At 45.3% G+C, this 21,596-nt stretch overlaps 1 protein-coding gene across 1 annotated transcript in view; it reads left to right on the forward strand.

Moving 5' to 3' along the window:
- Positions 1-21,596, forward strand: part of LOC139274793 (neuronal PAS domain-containing protein 2-like) — a 238,266-nt gene that overhangs the window by 139,760 nt on the left and 76,910 nt on the right. Inside the window, exons 7-10 of the mRNA XM_070891488.1 lie at positions 12,161-12,281; positions 14,629-14,742; positions 19,625-19,743; positions 21,395-21,477. Of these exons, the coding sequence (XP_070747589.1) occupies positions 12,161-12,281; positions 14,629-14,742; positions 19,625-19,743; positions 21,395-21,477 (437 nt within the window). The remainder of the gene's footprint in view (positions 1-12,160; positions 12,282-14,628; positions 14,743-19,624; positions 19,744-21,394; positions 21,478-21,596) is intronic.

Genomic DNA, 21,596 nt, shown 5'->3' on the forward strand with positions numbered 1-21,596 from the left:
CCAACCCCATGTGATGAAGTGTCACAGGCCAATACTAAACACTTGCACGGGACATAATGTATCAGCAATTTGTTGGAACAAAGCAGATTTCTAGCCTTCTCAAAGATCCTGTCTTGAGATACACCCCAAACCCAGTTGTCGCCTTTTCTGAGCAGCATGTGCACTGGTTCTAATAATGTGCTCAATTTAGGTAAGAAATGACCGAAGTAGTTGAGAAGACCAAGGAACGAACACAGCTCTGTCACATTCTGGGGTCTGGGTGCATTTTTGATGGCCTCTGTTTTCGAGTCCGTAGGCCTGATGTCATCTGCAGCAATCTTCTTTCCCAGGAATTCGACTTCCAGTGCCATAAAGATGCACTTTGAACGTTTCAGCCTGAGCCCCACTTTGTCCAGACAACGTAGAATCTCTTCCAGGTTGTGCAGGTGTCACAACCTGTGACCAAAATATCGTCTTGGAACACCACGGTTCTAGGGACGGACTTCAGTAAACTCTCCATATTTCTCTGAAATATGGCTGCAGCCGAGTGAATTCCGAAAGGACACCTGTTGTAAATGAACAGCCCTTTATGCGTACTGATGCACGTAAGTTTCTTTGACGATTCGACAAGCTCCTGTGTCATATAGGCCGATGTCAGATCCAATTTGGTGAACGACTTTCCCCCAGCTAGCGTTGCAAACAGGTCATCAGCCTTTGGTAATGGGTGCTGATCCTGTTTCGAAACTCGGTTGACCGTAACCTTGTAGTCTCCACAAATCCTGACAGCGTCATCACTCTTCAGCACAGGAACAATGGGACTAGCCCATTCGTTAAATTCGACTGGTGAAATGACCCCTTCACATTGGAGTCTGTCCAGTTCAATTTTGACCTTCTCCCTCATCATGTACGGGACCGCTCGGGCTTTATGATGGACGGGACTTGCATCCCAGTCCAGGTGGATCTGCGCCTTAGCTCCCGTGAACTTGCCGATGCCCGGTTCAAACAGCGAGGGAAATTTGCTCAGCACTTGAGCACACGAAGCATCATACACCGATGACAAAGCTTTAATATCGTTCCAGTTCCACTTTATTTTTTCGAGCCAACTCCTGCCGAACAGCATTCGACCATTGCCTGGAACGATCCACAGCGATAAATCATGAACCGCCCCTTCGTACGACACCTTGACTGCTGCACTGCCAATCATTGTTATGAGCTCTTTGGTGTAGGTATGCAATTTTGCATTTACTGGACTCAGCTTGGGTTTCACGGCCTTGGTATCCCACAGTTTTTCGAAAGTCCTCTGGCTCATAATTGACTGATTCGCACTCGTGTCTAATTCCATAGATACTGGCACGCTGTTCAATTTTACTTCAATCATTATCAGTTGGCTCTTTGTCAGGAATGAATGTACACTATACACTTCCTCCTCGGTTATCTCGGGTTCCATTGCCGGATCCACTCCGGATCGGTTATCATCATCCATGTGGTGTGTCACAGCACGCTTGCTGAGCTGCAGACACATCCGCTGAAGGTGCCCCATTTTCGCACAGCCTCTACAAATATACTGTCTGAAACGGCACTGATGAGGCTGATGATTGCCTGCACAACGCCAACAGGGTGAAATCGGATTCGTAGTGATTCCGGCCTGTCCGGGCTGACCGCAGGGACTGTGCATTCTTCTGATTGCTCTTGTTGCTCGTTCACTGGCGGTGTTGTGAAATCCATCTCATGGTCTTCTTCAGGTTCCTCCGTGTCCATGCTGAACCTTTTTTTTACTTGGTCCAGATGCTTACGGCATATCTGACCATTGTTGAGTTTTACCACGATGACCCTATTCCCCTCTTTGTCAATTACAGTGCCCTCAAGCCATTTGGGCCCCATGGCATGATTGAGGACGAATACAGGATCACTTATTTCTATACATCTTCCCCTCGAATTACGGTCATGGTACTCGTTTTGTGACTTGCGCTTGCCCTCAACTATGTCGGTCAGGACTGGGTGAATGAGGGACAACCGAGTTTTGAGTGTCTGTTTCATTAGTAGCTCTGCGGGCGGGACCCCTGTGAGCGAGTGCGGTCGGGATCTATAAGCCAACAGGAGACGCGACAGGCGACATTGTAGGGAGGGTCCTTGAATCCTGAGCATCCCTTGCTTAATGATTTGGACCACACGTTCCGCCTGGCCATTGGAGGCCGGCTTGAACGGCGCAGTCCTGATGTGGCTGATGCCATTGCCCGACATAAACTCTCAGAATTCGTAGCTTGTGAAACATGGGCCGTTATCACTAACCAGGATGTCCGGCAAGCCATGGGTTGCAAAGATCGAACATAGGCTTTCCACGGTGGTGGATGACGTGCATGAATTCAGAATGATGCACTCGATCCATATCGAGTACGCATCTACCACAATAAGGAACATCTTACCCATGAACGGCCCACGTAGTCAACATGAATGCGTGACCATGACCTGGTGGACCAGGGCCATGGGCTGAGCGGGGACACCCTGGGGGCATTACCCAGCTGGGCACACGTCGTGCACCTGCGAACACAGTGTTCCAGGTCTGAATCAATTCCAGGCCACCAAACGTGTGACCGGGAAATGACCTTCATCAGCACAATGCCTGGGTGCTCGCTGTGGAGTTCCCTGATGAATGCCTCCCTGCCCTTCTGGGGCATAACTACCCAGCTGCCCAATGGTAGACAGTCGGCTTGGATGGAGAGCTCATCCATCCATCTGTGGAACGGTCTGACCTCCTCAGGGCATGCTCCGTGTGCGGGCGCCCAATCCCCAGTCAGGACACATTTCTTAATCAGGGATAGGAGGGGATCTCTGTCCAGATTTTGATCTGGCAGGCTGTGATGGGGGAGCCTGCGCTGTCAAAGGCATCGACAGCCATGACCATCTCGGCGCTTTGCTCCGCTGCCCCCTCAGTGGTGGCCAGTAGAAGCCTGCTGAGCGCGTCAGCGCAATTTTCAGTGTGGGCCTGTGCCGGATGGAGTAGTCATAAGCAGCCAGCGTGAGAGCCCGTCGCTGTATGCGAGCTGATGCATTGGCATTGATAGCCTTGCTGTCTGACAACAGGGATGTTAATGGCTCGTGGTCCGTCTCTAATTCAAACTTCCTACCAAATAGGTACTGATGCAGTTCTTTTGCACCATAGACACATGCAAGCGCTTCCTTCTCGACCATCCCATATCCCCGTTCTGCTTGAGAGAGCGACCTGGAGGCATAAGCCACAGGTTGCCCTGCTGCAACACGCACCCAACCCCATAGGACGATGCATCACATGTCAGAACCAATTTTTTACAGGGATCGTACAGGGTCAACAACTTGTTTGAACAAAGTAGGTTTCGCGCCCGATCAAAAGCCCGTTCCTGACAGTCCCCCCAAAACCAATCGCAACCCTTTCGCAGGAGCACGTGTAGCAGCTCCAACAACATGCTCAAGTTAGGCAGAAAGTTCCCGAAATAGTTCAACAGTCCCAGGAATGAACGCAACTCCGATGTGTTGCAGGGCCTGGGTGCTCGTCGAATCACCACTGTTTTGGATTCGGTGGGCCGAATCCCAACTGCAGCAACCCTCCTGCCCAGAAACTCAACCTCAGGAGCTAAGAACACACATTTAGACTTCTTGAGTCGCAGGTCCACCCGGTCCAGTTGGCGTAGCACCTCCTGCAGGTTGTGGAGGTGTTCCGACCCGTGATGAGGATGTCGTCCTGGAATACGATCGTTCCAGGAATGGATTTAAGCAGGCTTTCCATGTTTCGTTGAAAAATCGCGGCCGCTGATCGAATGCCAAACGGGCACCTGTTATAAACGAATAGTCCCTTGTGCGTGGTGATGGTGGTCAGTAGTTTAGATTCGTCGCCAATTCCTGCGTCATATAGGCTGAAGTGAGGTCCATCTTGGTGAACAGCTTGCCACCTGCCAGCGTGGCGAAAGGGTCCTCCGCTCTTGGGAGCGGGTATTGATCTTGTAGGGACATCCGATTGATGTTGGCCTTGTAGTCGCCACAGATCCTGACAGAGCCATCCGCTTTTAGGACGGGAACGATGGGGGTCGCCCAGTCGCTGAATTTAACAGGCGAGATGATGCCCTTTCTCAACAGCCGATCCAATTCGCTCTTGATCTTTTCCCACATCACATACGGCACCGCTCTGGCTTTGTGGTGCACTGGCCTGGTGTCCGAGGTGATGTGTATCACTACTTTAGTGCCTTTGAAAGTCCCGACGCCAGGTTGGAATAGTGAATCGAATTGTTGTAGGACTTGTAAGCACGAACTTCGCTCCACAGATGACAATGCGTGAACATCCCCCCATTTCCAATTCATCTCAGCTAACCAGCTCCTCCCCAACAGTGTAAGACCATTGCCCGGGACAATCCAGAGCAGCAGCCGATTCACTAACCCATTGTGTGTGACAGCCAACATTGCACTGCCTAGCACCGGAATGATTTCTTTGGTGTAAGTCCGTAATTGTGTCTCAATACGTGTTAATTTGGGTCTACTGGCTTTAAGTGACCATAGCTTCTCAAATTGCTGAATGCCCATGAGTGACTGGCTGGCCCTAGTGTCCAGCTCCATGCATACTGGGATACCATTCAACAAAACCCTCATCATCATTGGTGGCGTTTTGGTGTATGAACTGTGAATATTCGCCACATGGACCCGCTGAACCTCAGCGTCCATTGATTTGCCCCAAAAGTCATCCTGCCTCACAGAACCCTCTACTGGTCCATCCGCCTCATATATTAGTCTGGTTGCAGACTTCCTGCACATTCGAGCTAAGTAGCCACTGAGATTCCACTTCCTGCAGACAAACTGTTGAAATCTGCAAGATCTAGCTGAGTGTTTTCCCCCACACCTCCAGCATGAGTTAAAGTTTCCATTGTTGGGAACAAAGGGACTATGGCCAGGCATTCCGCTCTGACTGTCTCTTTGACTGCTCTTAAGTACCCTATTAGTGGGTGTCAATGGCCCCATCCCGGGCCGCATTGTCCACTGTGATGGCGTGAATGTCCATTCAGCCTGCCATTGTCTCTGTTGAAGTCCTACTCTGGGGTCTATTGCTGCCTGGGGAGTGTCGGACTGCCCCTGCCTGCCTGCGGGGCTCTGAGTCACATTGATGATGTTGACTCCCTGATCCATCGCCGCGTTAGAGGCAGAATTGTGCATGTATATTATTTTCGTCTCTTCCTCCCCCGCCATGAAAGTTTGAGCTATCAACGCCGCCGCTTCCAAGGTCAAATCCTTGGTCTCAATTAATTTGCAGAAAATTCCCGCATGACCGATGCTCTCGATAAAGAAGTCCCTTAGCATCTCCCCCCTGCAGGCGTCTGTGAACTGACAGAGGCTGGCTAAATGCCAGAGGTCCGCTACGAAGTCTGGTATGCTCTGTCCTTCACGACGTCGGTGGGTGTAGAATCTGTGTCGGGCCATATGTATGCTACTCGCCGGTTTGAGGTGCTCCCCAATCAATTTGCTAAGTTCTTCAAAGGTGTTGTCTGCCGGCTTTTCGGGTGCTAGTAAGTCCTTCATGAGCGCGTAAGTCTTTGGCCCGCAGCTGGTCAAAAGATGAGGCCGTCGCTTGTCGGCCGTGGCATCCCCCAGCCATTCTTTCGTAACGAAGCTTTGCTGAAGCCTCTCGACAAAATCGTCCCAGTCTTCCCCAACACAGTACCGTACCTCTGTGCTATAGGTGGCCATTCTCATGGGTCGTGAATTCCCGTTTCTCGTCGCCAATGTAAAGTCCTGACTCTACAGTATGAAATCACACGAGGCACATTCTGGGGACATGGTCACTCTGTGACCTTAACTCTTTATTCACAGGACTCCAAAGACGCTAACCCTGTGTGGGACCTCCCTTTTTATACTTGTGTGATCAGGCAAGGAGTGTCACCCAAATGTTTGCCCCCTGTGGTCAAGGTGTGCATCTAGGTTGAGTGTATACAGTAATACAGTGGTGTTACATTGTGGTTACATACATGACACCGCTGGGCTTGAATGCCGCTCCCCGCTGACCTCGATCTCTGGACCTCACCACTCCTCCTCCACCTGGTCCCGATCTGCCGCTGGTCTCGTTCCACTCCAATAGGCTGCCTGGACTCTGATGACATAAATCCAGTCACCCTCCTAGAATCCGTCACACTCCTAGAATGGCTCACGCCGCTCCCTGCAGTGGCTAGCTCTTCCTTTTATCCTCGACCTACTGCGATGGTGTTACTTCACAGGTCAGGGGCACCGCATCGGGTCCTGGGGGGTGCACCCCCCGACCTGCGAGGGAACACCATCGTGGCAGGTCGGGGATGAAAGGTGGAGCTAGTCACTGCAGGGATCAGCACGAGCTAGTCTAGTAGTGCGACGGCTTTGAGGAGGGTAACTGGATTGACGTCACCATAATCCAGGTCGCCAATTGGAGCGTGGACAGGACCATCGGCAGGGTCGGGACACAGGTGCAGGAGAAGAAGCGGTGAGCAGCAAAATAACGACGAGGTCGGGGCTGAGGTGAGGCGAGAACGGTGGGGTCGTGGCCCAGGAGCAGTTGTATCGGAGTCGAGTAGCGGCGGGGTCATGGCCAGCAACGGCGGTGTCTGAGGTGAGGAACGGCGGGGTCATGACGCAAGACCGGCGGTGTCAGAGTTGAGGAGTGGCAGGGTCGTGGCCCAGGAGCGGCGCAGCATATAATAGCAGTGGGGTCGGGGCCCAGAGATGGCGCAGCAGAGCTTGGTCTCCAGTCATCTTGGTTAACCCTTGTCACTGGACCCAGGCCTTGCTCTGTTAAGCCCATGTAGTGGCTGCTGTGCAACGGCCACTCCATATTAAAAGAATTCACGTAAAAAAAAGTATCTTCCACCCTTCAAGATGTAGCTTGGGACTGTCATGTATGTATGCTTGGATTTTCTAGCCACCAAGTGGCGCCACTGTCGGAGGTTATTGGGCTGTGCACACGTGTGTGCGGCCCAGGTATAAAAGGCCTGCCATCTTGTAATGTAATCACTTTGGGCCCTAATAAAGTAGAGCCAGGTTTGTACCTGTTCAGAGTTTACAGCATTCAGTCTATTGAGTTATTGCATACACAACATTTGGAAACGATGTAACAAGAACCTTCGCATGCAAAGATGAGCACAATTGGAATTCTGGAGCGATTCGTGGAGGGAAAAGATTGGCAGACTTTGTAACCCGCTTGAACCAGTACTTCGTGGCCAACAAAATGGAGAAAGAGGCAGATGCAGTTCGGCGCCAGGCAGTCCTCCTCACGGTTTGCGGTCTGAAAATCTATGGACTCATAAAGAATCTCCTCTCGCCCTTAAGTTCAACAGACAAGGACTATGAAACATTGTGTGCTCCGGTATGTGACAATCTCAAACCAGATGAAGGTATCATCATCTCAAGATATCGATTCTATGCGCACGTTCGTTCTGAGGGCCAGGATGTATCGGAATTCGTTGCTGACCTAAGACGTCTAGCTGGACCGTGTAAGTTCGAAACCGTGTTGGCAGACATGCTGCAGGACTTCTTTGTAATCGGCATCAACCACGAGGTGATCCTGTGTAAGCTACTGGTGGCGAAGACGCTGGATTTGAGCAAGGCCATCAAGATTGCCCAATCATGCATGACGACGGACAAAAGCTTAAAGCAGATATCATTGAAAAATCGTAACTCAGCAAGTACTGTAAACAAGATAGTATCATTGTTTGACAGAGCTGCATATGTCAGGGCCTACCCGACTGCACATGCGAGACTTGTGGCTGCTCAAAGTCCGCTAACGGAAATTAATCCGATATCACCGTGTTGGCATTGTGGGGGCAATCATCGGCCTCATCAGTGTCAGTTTAAACAGTACATTTGTAAAGGCTGTTCGAGAGTGGGGCATCTCCAGCACATGTGTCCGCAACTGAGCAAGCGTGCTGCGACACACCACGTGGAGGATGATGATCAGTCCAGCGCGGATCCGGATATGCAATCCGAGATACCAAAGGAGGAAGTGTATGGACTGTATTCGCTCCTAACAAAGAGCCAACCAATAATGATTCATGTAAAACTTAGTGGTGTGCCGGTATCGATGGAATTGGACACGGGTGCGAGTCAATCATTAATGAGCCAGAGGACATTCGACAGGCTGTGGGATACTAAGGCTGTGAGGCCTAAGCTGAGTCCAGTCAATTCCAAGTTGCGCACGTACACTAAAAGAACTCAAACGATAATTGGCAGTGCAGTAAGCAAGGTGTCATATGATGGTGTGGTTCACGATTTGCCATTATGGATTGTTCCAAGCAATGGTCTAACGCTGTTCGGCAGGAACTGGCGAGAAAAAATCAAATGGAACGGGAACAAGATCAAAGCGTTGTCGTCAGAGGAGGATGCTACATGACACAAGAGCTGGTCGACACGTCGAAGAAACTTACGTGCATCAACACTCATAAAGGACTGTTTATCTACAACAGGTGTCCTTTTGGAATTCGCTCGGCTGCAGTTATATTTCAGGGGAACATGGAGAGTCTACTGAAGTCCGTCCCAAGAACCGTCATGTTCCAAGATGACAAATTGGTCACAAGTTGTGACTACGCCGAACATCTGAACAACCTGGAAGAGGTACTACATCATCTGGACAATGTGGGACTCGGACTGAAACGCTCGAAGTGCATCTTCATGGCACCGGAAGCCGAATTCTTGGGGAGGAAAATTGCTGCTGACGGTATCAGGTCTACCGACTCGAAAACCAAGGCCATCAAAAATGCACCCAAGCCGCAGAATGTGACAGAGCTGCGTACGTTCCTTGGTCTACTCAACTACTTCAGTAATTTCCTACCTAGATTGAGCACTTCATTAGAGCCACTGCACATGCTGCCAAGAAAAGGCGACAACTGGGTTTGGGGTGCGTCTCAAGATAGAGCTTTTGAGAAAGCTACTACTCTGCTTTGCTCTAACAAGCTGCTGGTACATTATGATACGTGTAAGCGTCTAGTATTGGCCTGTGATGCTTCATCATATAGAGTTGGTTGCGTGCTCCAACAAGCTAATGAGTCGGGCAAATTACAACCTGTTGCATATGCTTCAAAAAGTTTGTCAAAAGCGGAAAGAGCCTACAGCATGGTAGAGAAAGAAGCACTTTCTGTATGGGGTTAAAAAGATGCATCAGTACCTGTTTGGTCTTCGGTTTGAACTGGAAACAGATCACAAGCCACTCATTTCATTTTTTCGGAAAACAAAGGTAGCAGTACCAATGCATCATCCCGCTTCCTGAGATGGATGCTGACATTATCTGCCTATGATTATGTCATTCGTCATAGACCTGGCACCGAGAATTGTGCCGATGCATTGAGCCATCTGCCGTTGCCCACACCGGAGGTGGAAATGCCACAACCGGCAGACCTACTGTTAGTCATGGATGCTTTTGAAAGTGAAGAAACCCCTGTCACGGCTCAACAAGTTAAGACCTGGATCAACCAGGATCCGATATTATCGGTTGTGAAACGTTGTATCCTTAGTGGTGATTGGTCTGCTATACCCAAGCAAATGTGTGAGGAGACCAAACGTTACATCTGTCGCAAAGACGAACTATCCATTCAATCAGATTGTATACTGTGGGGTAACCGTGTTGTTATGCCCAAGAAAGGCAGAGAGAAATTTGTGCATAATCTACATAGCACGCATCCCATCATGATGAAAGCCATTGCCAGGTCTCATGTACGGTGGCCTGGAATTGACTCTGGTCTGGAATCATGGGTGCATCAGTGCAATACTTGCATGCAGCTTAGTAAAGCACCAGCGGAATCGCCACTGAGTCTGTGGTCGTGACCATCTAAATCATGGTCCAGGATCCACATCGACTTTGCAGGTCCCTTCCTGGGAAAGATGCTCTTAGTTGTGGTGGATGCTTATTCCGAGTGGATAGAGTGTACAAACATGTCATCCAGCACATCCACAGCTACCATTGAGAGCCTTCATGTCATCTTTGCTATGCATGGTCTGCCTGACATCGTTGTAAGCGACAACGGATCTTGCTTCACCAGTATGGAGTTTCAAGTTTTCATGAAACTCAATGGTATCAAACATGTGAGGTCAGCACCATTCAAACCCGCATCCAATGGACAAACAGAGCATGCGGTCCAATCCATCAAGCAGAGTATGAAACGTGTAACTCAAGGTTCACTGCAAACTCGCTTGTCACGCATATTGCTTAGTTACAGGACAAGACCCCATATGCTTACTGGGGTCTCCCCTGCTGAACTATTGATGAAGAGAGGTCTCAAGACCAGGCTCTGTCTTGTCCACCCTGACTTGAATAATCGTGTCGAATACAAACATCAAAGTCAACAAGGGTATCATGATCGGGCTACTGTGTCATGCGACATTTCTATCAATGATCCTGTGTATGTATGAATTATGGTCAAGATCCCAAATGGATTGCCGGTACTGTTACGACCAAGGAGGGCAACAGAGTGTTTATCGTTAAGCTCAAGAATGGGCAGACATGCAGGAAACATGTTGATCAGATAAAGCTGCGGCACATGGATGAGCCGGAACACTCTGAGGAAGACACAATCAGTGACCAACCAACCTACCCTCAGTCATCAGAGGACTCCGCTGTCATCAATGAATCTGGACTTTCAATCCCTGACGTAGTCATTGCCACTCCCATCAGATCGGCTACCCAGCCCCCAGTCATAACAGACTCAGAACTCTCGCCCAAGGCTGGAATTGAACTGAGACATTCAACTCAGGAGCGGAAAGCCCCGGACCATCTCAATTTGTGAAAAGACCGTTACTAATATCTTAAAGAGGGATATTGTCATGTATGTATGCTTGGGTTTACTAGCCACCAGGTGGAGCCGCTGTTGGAGGTCACTGGGCGGTGCGCATGCGTGTGCGGCCCAGATAATAAAAGGCCAGCCGTCTTGTAATGTAATCACTTTGGGCCCTAATAAAGTAGAGCCAGGTTAGTACCTGTTCGGAGTTTACAGTATTCAGTCTAGTGATTTATTACATACACAACAGGGACCTGGAATGTCAGGTCCCTCATTGAAACACCTGTGAACTCATCTTTTTTTGGTGTGGAAGCAGGTCATCCTCGACATGAGGGGATGCCTAATACTGTACAACTTTGGCAAACTATGCATTAGCCTCTTGAGCACCGAGTTTTTAAAAGGTACTCATTTTTTCCTTTATAGCATTGCTGTGTAAGAAAATATGGGTAAGAAAATATGTCAATTCTTTGACTAATAAAGTATAGTTGAAGTTATACACAATAACCCAGAATTTGCGGTCAGTGGCGAAGTAAAGGCCTTCGCCACTGGCCCCGAAGTATGCTTTGCACAAGGATCTCGTGATCTCTGTGTCAAGAAGTTCGGATTTTCCGACCTTCAATTTAAATCAATGAATTATAGTGGGAATCTCCTTGTGCGAGCTGCTGTGACGTCAACAAGCTGTCTAAGCAGCCAATCACAACACAGAATTCTTACAGGCAGAGAACAAGGAAGTGTGTAAGCTCTTAAAATTCTAACTTTTAAAAAAATGTTAGAGAGCAAAACAAAGATTGGGGCTCTTAAATGGGCTAAAGGCAAACCTGCAATAAAGATGGGCAAACATTTTTTTTTAATTTAGACATTTTTTGAAAAGTTTCTTAAAAATTTGAATTTTTATTAAAATGGATAAATTTAACACTGCACAAAATTAAAAATAGTTTTCTATTTAAACATTTGTTTAGCAGTAATAACACTGTTAAAACCCCAATTACAGCTAATCCCTTTGGGTCTAACTTTTAGTGGGGAATTTAACAGCGAACTTACTGCGGAAGAGCCGACGTTTTCCCTGATCAGTTTCCCTGATTTTGCTGATTACATAGATTGCCGGCTCTGTGGGTGGGGTGAGGGAGGGGCACAGCACAGCCTGTTTCAGAGCTGTGAAGACAGACCACAACGTCAGGATTTCCGCATGCGCATGCAGTCAGCTTCAAAGGCGGAATGACGGCGAATGCTCTCAGTTCGCCATCATCCCAAGCGCAAATTCTGGGCTATTCATAAAATATTTCAAATTCCACTTAGTAGTTCTCAAAAGATAGAGGCTATTCCATATTCAATAAACAAGAACCTCAAGCTGCCACAACAGTGTTTTCAGGGTTATTTTTCAACTAGTGGCATTATTGTACCAAAACTGACTATGTGTTTTCTTCTCTTTCTTCTAGTCTGATGTTATCGATCAAAATTTATTAAACTTCCTCCCAGAACAGGAGCATGGGGAAATATATAAACTACTGTCCTCTCATACATTAGTGACAGACTCTATTTTGCCAGACTATTTAAACTGTGAGTTCCTTTGTACATAAAGGATTATATAACCCATTATTTTAGTCGTTAATCCCTTCAACAATGACTTACATTTGTATAGTACTCCATAAATTAAACCTTCCCAAGCTGAAGACGGAAGCAGGAGAAATAAGGAATTTGAGGGGGAGAGTAAAGGCACTGTTGAAAAGATGGATATTTAGGTCACTTTTGAAAGCATAAAGGGAGGTAATAAGGTGAAGTGATTTCCAGAAATCAGCGGTGTGGTAACTGAGTGATTAAAAGATTGTCCTCTGATAGTGGAGTGGAGGAAATGGAATGAACAATAATACAGAAACAGAGAAGCGAAGGGTGCAGGACACATAGCTGGAGAACATCACTGAAATAGGATGGGGAAGATTGTACAGAGATTTGAAAATGAGGATATTGAAATCCATTTATTGTGGCACAGGTATCCATTGCAGTTTGCCAAAGATTAGGGTGCTGGGTGTGCAGGATTTCGCAGTAGAGGACAGCAGAGTTCTGGATCATCTGGAGTTTGTGAAGACTGGATGTGAGAAGAGCCTCCTTATGGCATGAAGATAGCAATTAAGGTTACAGTAGCAGTAGAAGAGAAATAGAAATATAATTATTCCAGAGATGAAATAATATTTATTGGCAATAACTGGGTGTGGAGTAAAAATCTCAGCTCCAGGGTCAAGCAAGGTGCCAAAGTTGGATACCACCAATTCAGGTTGAACTGATAACAAAGTGCCTGGGTGGGGCGGGGGCAAAATCATGTTGTTGCTGGCAGAAGCCACAGATAATGGCTTCAGTTTTGTTGACATCGAGCTGAAGAAAATCTCTCTTAGCCAGCACTTGATTTTTTTTAATTACAAGATAGATTAACAATAGACTTAGAGTTGATGATGACCGCAAAGAAATAGAATTGAGAGTCATGGGAATATATGTAGAAACTGATGAATGTGGTAAATGATGAATGGAGGGAACCTATATTATGGAACCCTGGGAGCACTGAAAGTGACTAAGGGCACAGGAGGAGAAACTGGAGATCTATAGGCCCTGATACTGCTTTCCCTAGTGCTCGGAGAATACTCATTTCCCAAGTGTTGGAGAGAGGAAAAGGGCAGCAGAGACCCATTAGGTCTGTTCTCCACCCCCTGGGATTTCCAGATCTTCCACCAGGGGGTGAACTTGTGCCTATACCTACAATGGTGTGTTCCTGGCCCTCCAGCCTCAATTTATTGTGCTAGCATACCCAGGGATGTCAATTTTTAGTGACACCCCTCTCAGGTGGCAGCTGTTTGAAAGGAATAGCTAGCAAGGTGAAGAGGGATTAACCAGATAAGTGGCTAAGTTTTTTTCTTAACCACCTATTGGATTTTCAGGCTTGGAGATCTGTTGACTGCTTTTCTCCTAAGTGTCAACCTTGACCCAATAGTAGCACTGAGCCAGATTTTGGGTTCAAGGCCCACTCCAAAGACTTGAGCACATAATCTAGGTTAACACTTCAGTTTGGCAATAAAGGAGTGTTGCTTTGCCAGTTATTTATTGCAGTGATTAAAAGACATCCTTGATTACAGATTTGCAGTTCTTTTTACTCTAACCCTATTTTTTTCAGATATTCCCCAACATCATGCACCCATATCTCAGAATTTTCCAGTTTTGCACTATAACTGGCTATTAGTGGGGCTGTAAATAACTGCTGATTTTTTTGTCCTTCAAATTTATTTCCTGTCTCCTGAGACTCTAGCTTGCTGTTGCTGGGCACATCTGCAGTTGGCCCCAGCTTACCTTCTGAGTACAGCAACCACACGGTACCACCATGAGTGAGATTCCAAGATGCCTGTAATCAAGGATGTGGACCTGACTCAAATACTCAAAGGAAGGGGTTTTTAAATTGTTAGAAAAGACATTCTAACTGCTGGCTAGAAAATCCCAAAAGCAGCCTGCCACTCTAATGAGTGGTGACAAAATCCAAAGATCACTTAAAAAATGTTGCCCTATTCCCTGAAGGGACACTGGAGCTTTTATTCTAAGGACAGAATTCCTGAGGTGAACTGGATCTCCCCTAGAAATGACCCCAAAGCTGTGAATGGAATTCGGGAAGGTGGTCAGTAGACTCAACCTCACACCCCTCGCCCCTCCAACTTCCCCAACTGGACGGAATTTAGGCTGCATGATACATGGGGTGGAAACCTGGTGAATCCAGATCTGCCTCAAATTGCAGCCCCTTGAAGTTGAACTGCCCATATTGTGCCCTGGCTCCCCAACAGTAATTTCAGACCCTAGGTTTATATATTAGAAAGAAAGAACTTGCATTTATATAACTTGCATTTAAGTAACAATAAACATTTTTTATTTAAAGCTGAGAACTGCTTTGAGTTTTCTTGTCATCTGCTACGAGGGACATTGGATCCAAAGGAACCTCCTACCTATGAATATCTAAGATTTGTAGGAAATTTTCAGTCTTATGACAGTGGTAAGTGCTGGGATTTAGTTGTAGTCTATTATATATGAGGATAAAAGCTTAAATATTAGTTTGTAAAACACACAAATTGTATTTTGCACAAGAACACAAAAAGTAGATTGTTTAAAAGGTGGGGCTGATAGAAGAAAGGATTAATTTGCAATAACTAAATCATTGAGCCAAATAATTTATTTTGCGAATGTCCTATTCTGGGAATTATTGGAATGATCATAATTAAATTTAACATGGTGGTAAATGCGTCAGGTTTCTTGGTAAAAGAGTGACATTTAAGCTAAATGTAGACAGACTGACAAACCAAGTAAAGTGCAGAGAACGTTGATCATAAACATAGGAGGAATTCATTAAAGTTTATATTAGCAGACTTCAAAATATTTTTTTCCTTAAAAAATTGGATGCCGGAAGTGCAAAATATTTGAAATAATTTTGTATTATTACATTAGTTCTTATGGCATGTAGGAATTACAAAGAAAAATTAACTTAAGAATCAAGAAGGTCTTATTGGGCTAGATTTTGCTCTATTAATAGACAGAAAATTCAAATGCGTGCAACTACATGTCACAAGTTGCACTGAAAGAAACCATAAAGGCTTTGTCAGTCAAGTTAATTGGTGATAAAGGACTGGATTTTAAAGAAAGACTTGTATTTTTATATAACGCCATTCACAATCACCGGACGTCCCAAAGCACTTTACAGCCAATGAAGCACTTTTGGAGTGTAGTCATTGTTGTAATGTAGGAAACTTGGCAGCCACTTTGCGTACAGCATGCTCCCACAAACAGCAATATGATAATGACTAGATAATCTGTTTTAGAGATGTTGGGGCCGAAATTCAGACATGTCAGAAAGCTGGCGCACCCACGATTTTTTACGTTTTTTTACCGCCGGGTGCGATGAGGCGGCCTTCCGAGCGATTTTCTTAACGTTAAACTTTTTTTCACGTTGGAACAGAAGTCAGTTATAGTGAGGGCGGAAGTGCGGCGGTAAGTCCTGGTGAGGGGTGGAAGTTGGGGTGGGACCGAGTCTCCGCCGCTCTTATCAGCGGCAAGACGGAGATGATGTCACAGCCCGTTTGCATCATCATGCTCTCCCCTTCACTTAAAGGGGAAAGCATTCGGCATTCAGAAACATCGGTCCACTGGGCCACCAGGGAGTGTTTCGGCCGGGCCAGCAGTCTGGCACCCACAATGGATGCCAGGCTACCTGTTGGCAGCCCGGCCAAACCCGTGGGCACTATCTTACCAGCCAATCGGGTAGTCGGCCGGCAAAAATAACAACATGGCGGCCGCGACAGTGGGCCCTCCCCTTGAAGGGCCGCTGCATTGACATGTCGCACACAGACAGGAGAAGGTGCACCGACAGAAAAAGCTGTCGGGGGCACCGTGCAGCAGCTCGTGGATTTTTACAACTAAATTTGGGGTGGATTTCAGTGGAGTTGCAGGATAGTGGCAGTGCACGCTTTGATGATGTGCTTGTGGTGGTCGGCAGCAACGGGCGGAAATGAGATTAGACCAAAAAATCCCCGAGTTGAATTTGGGTCGGAGCGGCTAATGGACTGCAACGCGGCGGCCACTCGATTCCACCACATGGCTGCCACAAAATGGTGGTAACGGGCCTTATACGGACCCTGAATTTCAGCCCTGTTGATTGAGAGATAAATATTGGCCAGGACACCAGCGATATCTTCCCTGCTCTTCTTCAAAATAGTACCATGGGATCTTTTACAGCCACCTGAGAGGGAAAACAGGGCCTCAGTTTAATGTCTCAACCGAAAGACGGCACCTCCAACAGTGCAGCACTCCCTCAGTATTGCAGTGGTGTGTCAGCTAGATTATGTGCTCAAGTCTTTAGAATGGAACATGAACCCACAACCTTCTGACTCAGAGGCAAGGGTGCTACCAACTGAGCCCACAGCTGACCACAAGGAGTAAAACCTGTCCATATGCAGTTAAAAACAAAATGGGGGTTAAAAAAGATACTTCCAGCTTTATTATAATATTTAAATTGACATCCCGTCTCGTGGGAGCAGGTTGGCTGCCCGTCCCTGTCCTGCTTCCTGCCCTCCTCCGTTAAAACCGGAAGTGGGCAGTTTGGAGGCGGGTTCAGGCCAGGAATCTTATTTTTAACAATTTAATTACCCCACACGCCAAACCCACCCATTTTTTTTTAGGTTAAAATTGCCCCCCCCCCCCCAAAATCTTTAATCAACTATATTTGCAAAAAATACATGGATCATCAAAAAGTAGCTTTTAAAAAAACAGCTGTGGAAAATCTAGTGTTTGATTTCAAGCAAAATAAAAGTAATTAGGCAAGACATTTTACTAGAGAAAACTTTAGGGCTGTTTCTTTTTGAAGGTTATTTTCTACAGTGCAAGATCTAGTCTTGGATATTGCTTGTACTTGTAGCACATAGGAATACCATCAAAATGAAAATGAAAATCTTGACTGAAATCAGCATAGAATATCAGATTCTGCATTAAAAAGCGAGCATTAATGCCTCTTGATGCAAATTTTGGCCCCAATAATAACAGGTAGACAGGAAGGGTGCGTGTAGAGATTGTGGAAGGTTCAATGTACGAATTTAATGGCAGGACCTGATTTTAAATATATATATTTTTCCCAGACACGGCCAGCCAGATTGAAGGCTGGCTCTCAGGCAGGTAGGCCGTCAGCTCCAGGCCACAGCCGGGCTTGGGTATCAGTGAGGGGTAAGTGATCGGGAGGGGGTCGGTCAGATCGCATGGGGGTGGGGTCAGACAGTTTGCAGGAGGTGGGGGAGGTCAGACAAATTACTCTAAAGTGTCAGAATTTAATTACCAGAAAGTTCCATGATCCACATAGCAAAAGTAAGTTCAGTTACCGTAGAGTCTTTCCTTACAGTACTTGTACCTAAGACCAAAATGATGATTACACAATTGTAGTTTTATTTTATGGTTAAGAACTTTAAAATATTTTAATTTTGACTCTATCCCTATTTTACTTCTTTCTAGTTTCCTTCTTTCCCTCCTGTAGGTAATAATTCATGCTGGGTATGGTTCCATGGGTGCTCTGGTACTTTGTCCAAGTGCTCTTTCTTCATGTATCAGCCCAGACTCTGAGTGCCAACTGGCTATTCACTCCAGGAGGCATCACTGTCATGCTCAATTCTGCCCTCACCTGACATCAACACATGCTTATTTTTCCAGCAGGGTGGCACCAGATAGTGATCAAGAATAGGGGTCTTTGTTCCTTTATTTTCCACCCCCATAGCCCAAGGAACATCAAAGCCTTTTATGGTGCCTCCACTTCTGCCCTGAAACCTGCTAATTCAATAAAAAATAGGGATCAATTCTCGGAACTTCCTGGCCCCAATGGCTCAGTAGCCAATTCTATAGTGCACTTACCTACAGAGACACTTGTGAGTGCCACATTCCCTTTCAAATGAGCTCCTGCTTCCAAGAACCTACATCGAAGAGGATGGACTGGCATTTAGCCCCTGGGCTTCCACCAATGTTCCTCCTAGATTGGCCACTGGGATGTAGTTGAGAGCTGACTCTTCTTCCAATTTCCCCTCCCTCTGGAAAGGACTGTGTGGCCGTTCACAGGTGTGGATGTGCACTCTGCCATTCTTGGTCCAGCATACTGTTTCTGTTTGCAGGTTTATGCTTTTCAATATTGACATGCATTTGTATAGTAAGACATTGTGTTTGAATGCACATGTTTATTCATTAACATTTGCCTACAAATGACTATATCAACATAGCAGACTGCAATGTGGGTGTACTTTGGTAAATAATTGTTTATGTAGATAGACTTTATTCATGAAGAACATTTATTAGCATTACCTGGAAAAACAATTTGCCAACGCAGTTTTGTGCCAAATAAAGAGTCTGCCTGTTTTACTGGCCTGTACAGAAAACTATGGCTGCTGAGAACAGATTTTCAAAAATATTTGGACATGTTCCAAATAGGTCAGCATCAGTGGCAGAGTTTTTGAAGTATTCTTTTGAAAACCAAGCATACAGAGGGAATACTGACATTAGAAGTGGGCATGTAATGATTTTATAAAGCAGGAGATTAATTCTTAAGGCTAGCCTTTTCTCACATATTAATTCCCTATTTCCTTTGAAGTATACAAATGCATTTTTATCATGTAATTGCTTCAAAAAGAACTGCATTTCATCACATTACCTGGATCAAAATGTAATTTCTTTTTACTTGCTTTGGCTGAAACACGAGTTTGTATTATTCATTAAATAGAGAGGACGTGCCAGCCAATACCACAATGCAGAAAAGCTTTGTTTATGAAACTGCACATAAATTTTAAATAATATATCAGGTTATGTGACCAATTGTTCAGATCAGTTCTGTGTACTAAAAAATAACTTTTAACATAACCACATATCAAATTCTGTTCCACACAATTCACACATCTAAAGAGATCAAAAATATTCTAAGTTCTATAAGGAAAGGGATTAAAGAACAAACCCATCTGGCATTGGTGAGATAATGATAAAGCACTTTTAATGAAGAACTGTTTCATTTATTGCCAAATGTATACTATGGATGTAAGTCAGATGGATGTTTGTTACATTATCATGCGTGTGTGCACCCAAAACAAAAATCGGCCTCGTGGTTACGTAACAATTGACAGGTCATTTGTTTTAGTCTAACTTTCTTGCAAAAATTTACCAGCTGCACAGACCACTTTAAAAATATTGGAATCCTGATAAAACTACCCAGTCAGAGTGCTGTAGAGATGCATATATTTTGATGCACGTAAACCATTTACTGATTCATAGTTAAGACCATGAAAAAGTTTATATTAACAAACAATTTATTACATTCTGGTATAACCCATAGATAGAAATGTTCTTTTTATTTTTTTAAATTTTAGTGCTTCGCTCCTCCTGTAATGGTTTTGAACGTGCTGTTCAAAGGACATTTCAAACAGCAGTAGATGAACAGATGTGTTTTGTAGCAACCGTCCGTCTAGCAACACCTCAGTTTATAAAGGTGAGTGCATATGGGCAGTGAAATTGGATAACACCGGCCTGCCGGTGTCCCAGGGATTGTTCCCTGCACTGGAATTGATAGGCCAGAGACATATTTGATATTGGGCCTCGAGCCTCATTTAAATTAGACCAACAAACTGCGGGCATCTGATGCACGTCCCCAGGCAGCTCACCGGCAAAGTGGATTTAAATTTCAGGAAGGAGTGGGAGGCAATCGGGAGGCGGCTGAGCGGAGGCCGAAAACTGTACTCAGGACTGCCCTGGACGCCTATACCTCAGCCTTTACCAATATGACAGGTGGTACACTTCCAAGGCGGAATATGCGCGCATATGCCGCCCGCCATATTGGACACTTAGATGTCTGTTTTACGTGTTTTGTCAACAAATTTCTAGGAGGTTTTTTTTAAGCATCCTTAGTTTTTTAATGTTTTTGAATTTTTGGGGGGGTGAATTTGTGATATACAAGTACTGGGGAACTAATTCTGAATTTTAATTTGAACCATATTTATGACTATTAGGAATTATTGATGCTTATTAATATCAATTTGAATTTATATAGTACCTTTAATGTATAAAACATCCCATGGTTTACAGAGTAATAGAAGAGGAACCATACACTGAACTGGGAAGGGCTTAGATGGGATGATGGAAGACATGGGTTAAAAGGTTTTTAAAGGACAAAGCGGTGGAGAGGTGATCAGGGAGGTAGACTATGTTCGAAAAGACATGAGTGTGCAGAGGGAAATAGAAGGATTTCCAGAAAGCAGGTAGCTGAAAGCTCTGATGGCACTGATGGGGGACAAAGAGAGGAGGAATGAACAGATGGCCAGATCTGCAAGACCGATAGAGAGAAGAAAGGGAAGTAAGTCTGGAGAAGGGTGCAGAGATAAAGTGGAGTGCAGCCATGGAGGTTTTTGAAGAGCAGTATGAGGATTTTAAATTTAAGGCTTGAGGGGTAGAGAGCCAGTTTAGGTCCGTGAGGATAGGGCTGATTGGTGAATGGGTCATAGTGCAGGACAGGACACAGGTTTTGGGTCAATTGGAATTTATGGAGGATGGAAAAGGGGAAGCCAGTGAGGAGAGTATTGGAATAATCAAGTCTTGAGGTGACAAAAGCATGAAAGAACCAGAGGTGACATGAGGATTTTTTTTTATACAACGAGTAATTGTAACCTGGAATGTACTGCCTGAAAAGGTGGTGGAAGCAGATTCAATAGTAACATTCAAAATTAATTGAATAAATACTTGAAGCAATAACATTTACAGGGCTCTGAGGGAAGAGTGGGATTAATTGGATAGCTCTATCAAAGAGCCAGCACAGGCACAATGGGCCAAATGGCCTCCTGTGCTGTATCATTCTATGATTTTATTACTCTATGTGGAGGAAAGCTAAGCAAATGAAGGCTCTATTCTTGTACATCTAAGCAATAGAGCAAGGCATACAACACTATGCAATGATATTCATCTTTGTTTTGTCAATTGTCTACTTTCTAGCTTTATTCTGAAAATTAAAAAAAGAATATATTTTGAAACATAGTCATTAAATATGTAAGTTCAGGGATTGACGTATCTCTGAAATGCAGAATTAAAAACTGTTCTATGTAAAATTCTGCCACTTTTAACTATGTTTACAATATTTTATTTCAACACAGGAGATGTGCATAATTGAAGAGCCTTCAGAAGAATTTACTTCTAGGCATAGCTTGGAGTGGAAATTTTTATTTTTAGACCACAGGTTAGTGAGAATTTATTTTGTAATAAATGTAGAACTAACCAGTTTCATAATTGCCAACCTGCTACTGGCATAAGAAGTAGTTCTGGAATTGTTTGTGTTGTATTCCTGGAAGGAAAAGT

The sequence above is a fragment of the Pristiophorus japonicus genome, chromosome 10, assembly GCF_044704955.1.
Source record: "Pristiophorus japonicus isolate sPriJap1 chromosome 10, sPriJap1.hap1, whole genome shotgun sequence".
In the NCBI taxonomy this organism is placed as follows: Eukaryota; Metazoa; Chordata; class Chondrichthyes; family Pristiophoridae; genus Pristiophorus; species Pristiophorus japonicus.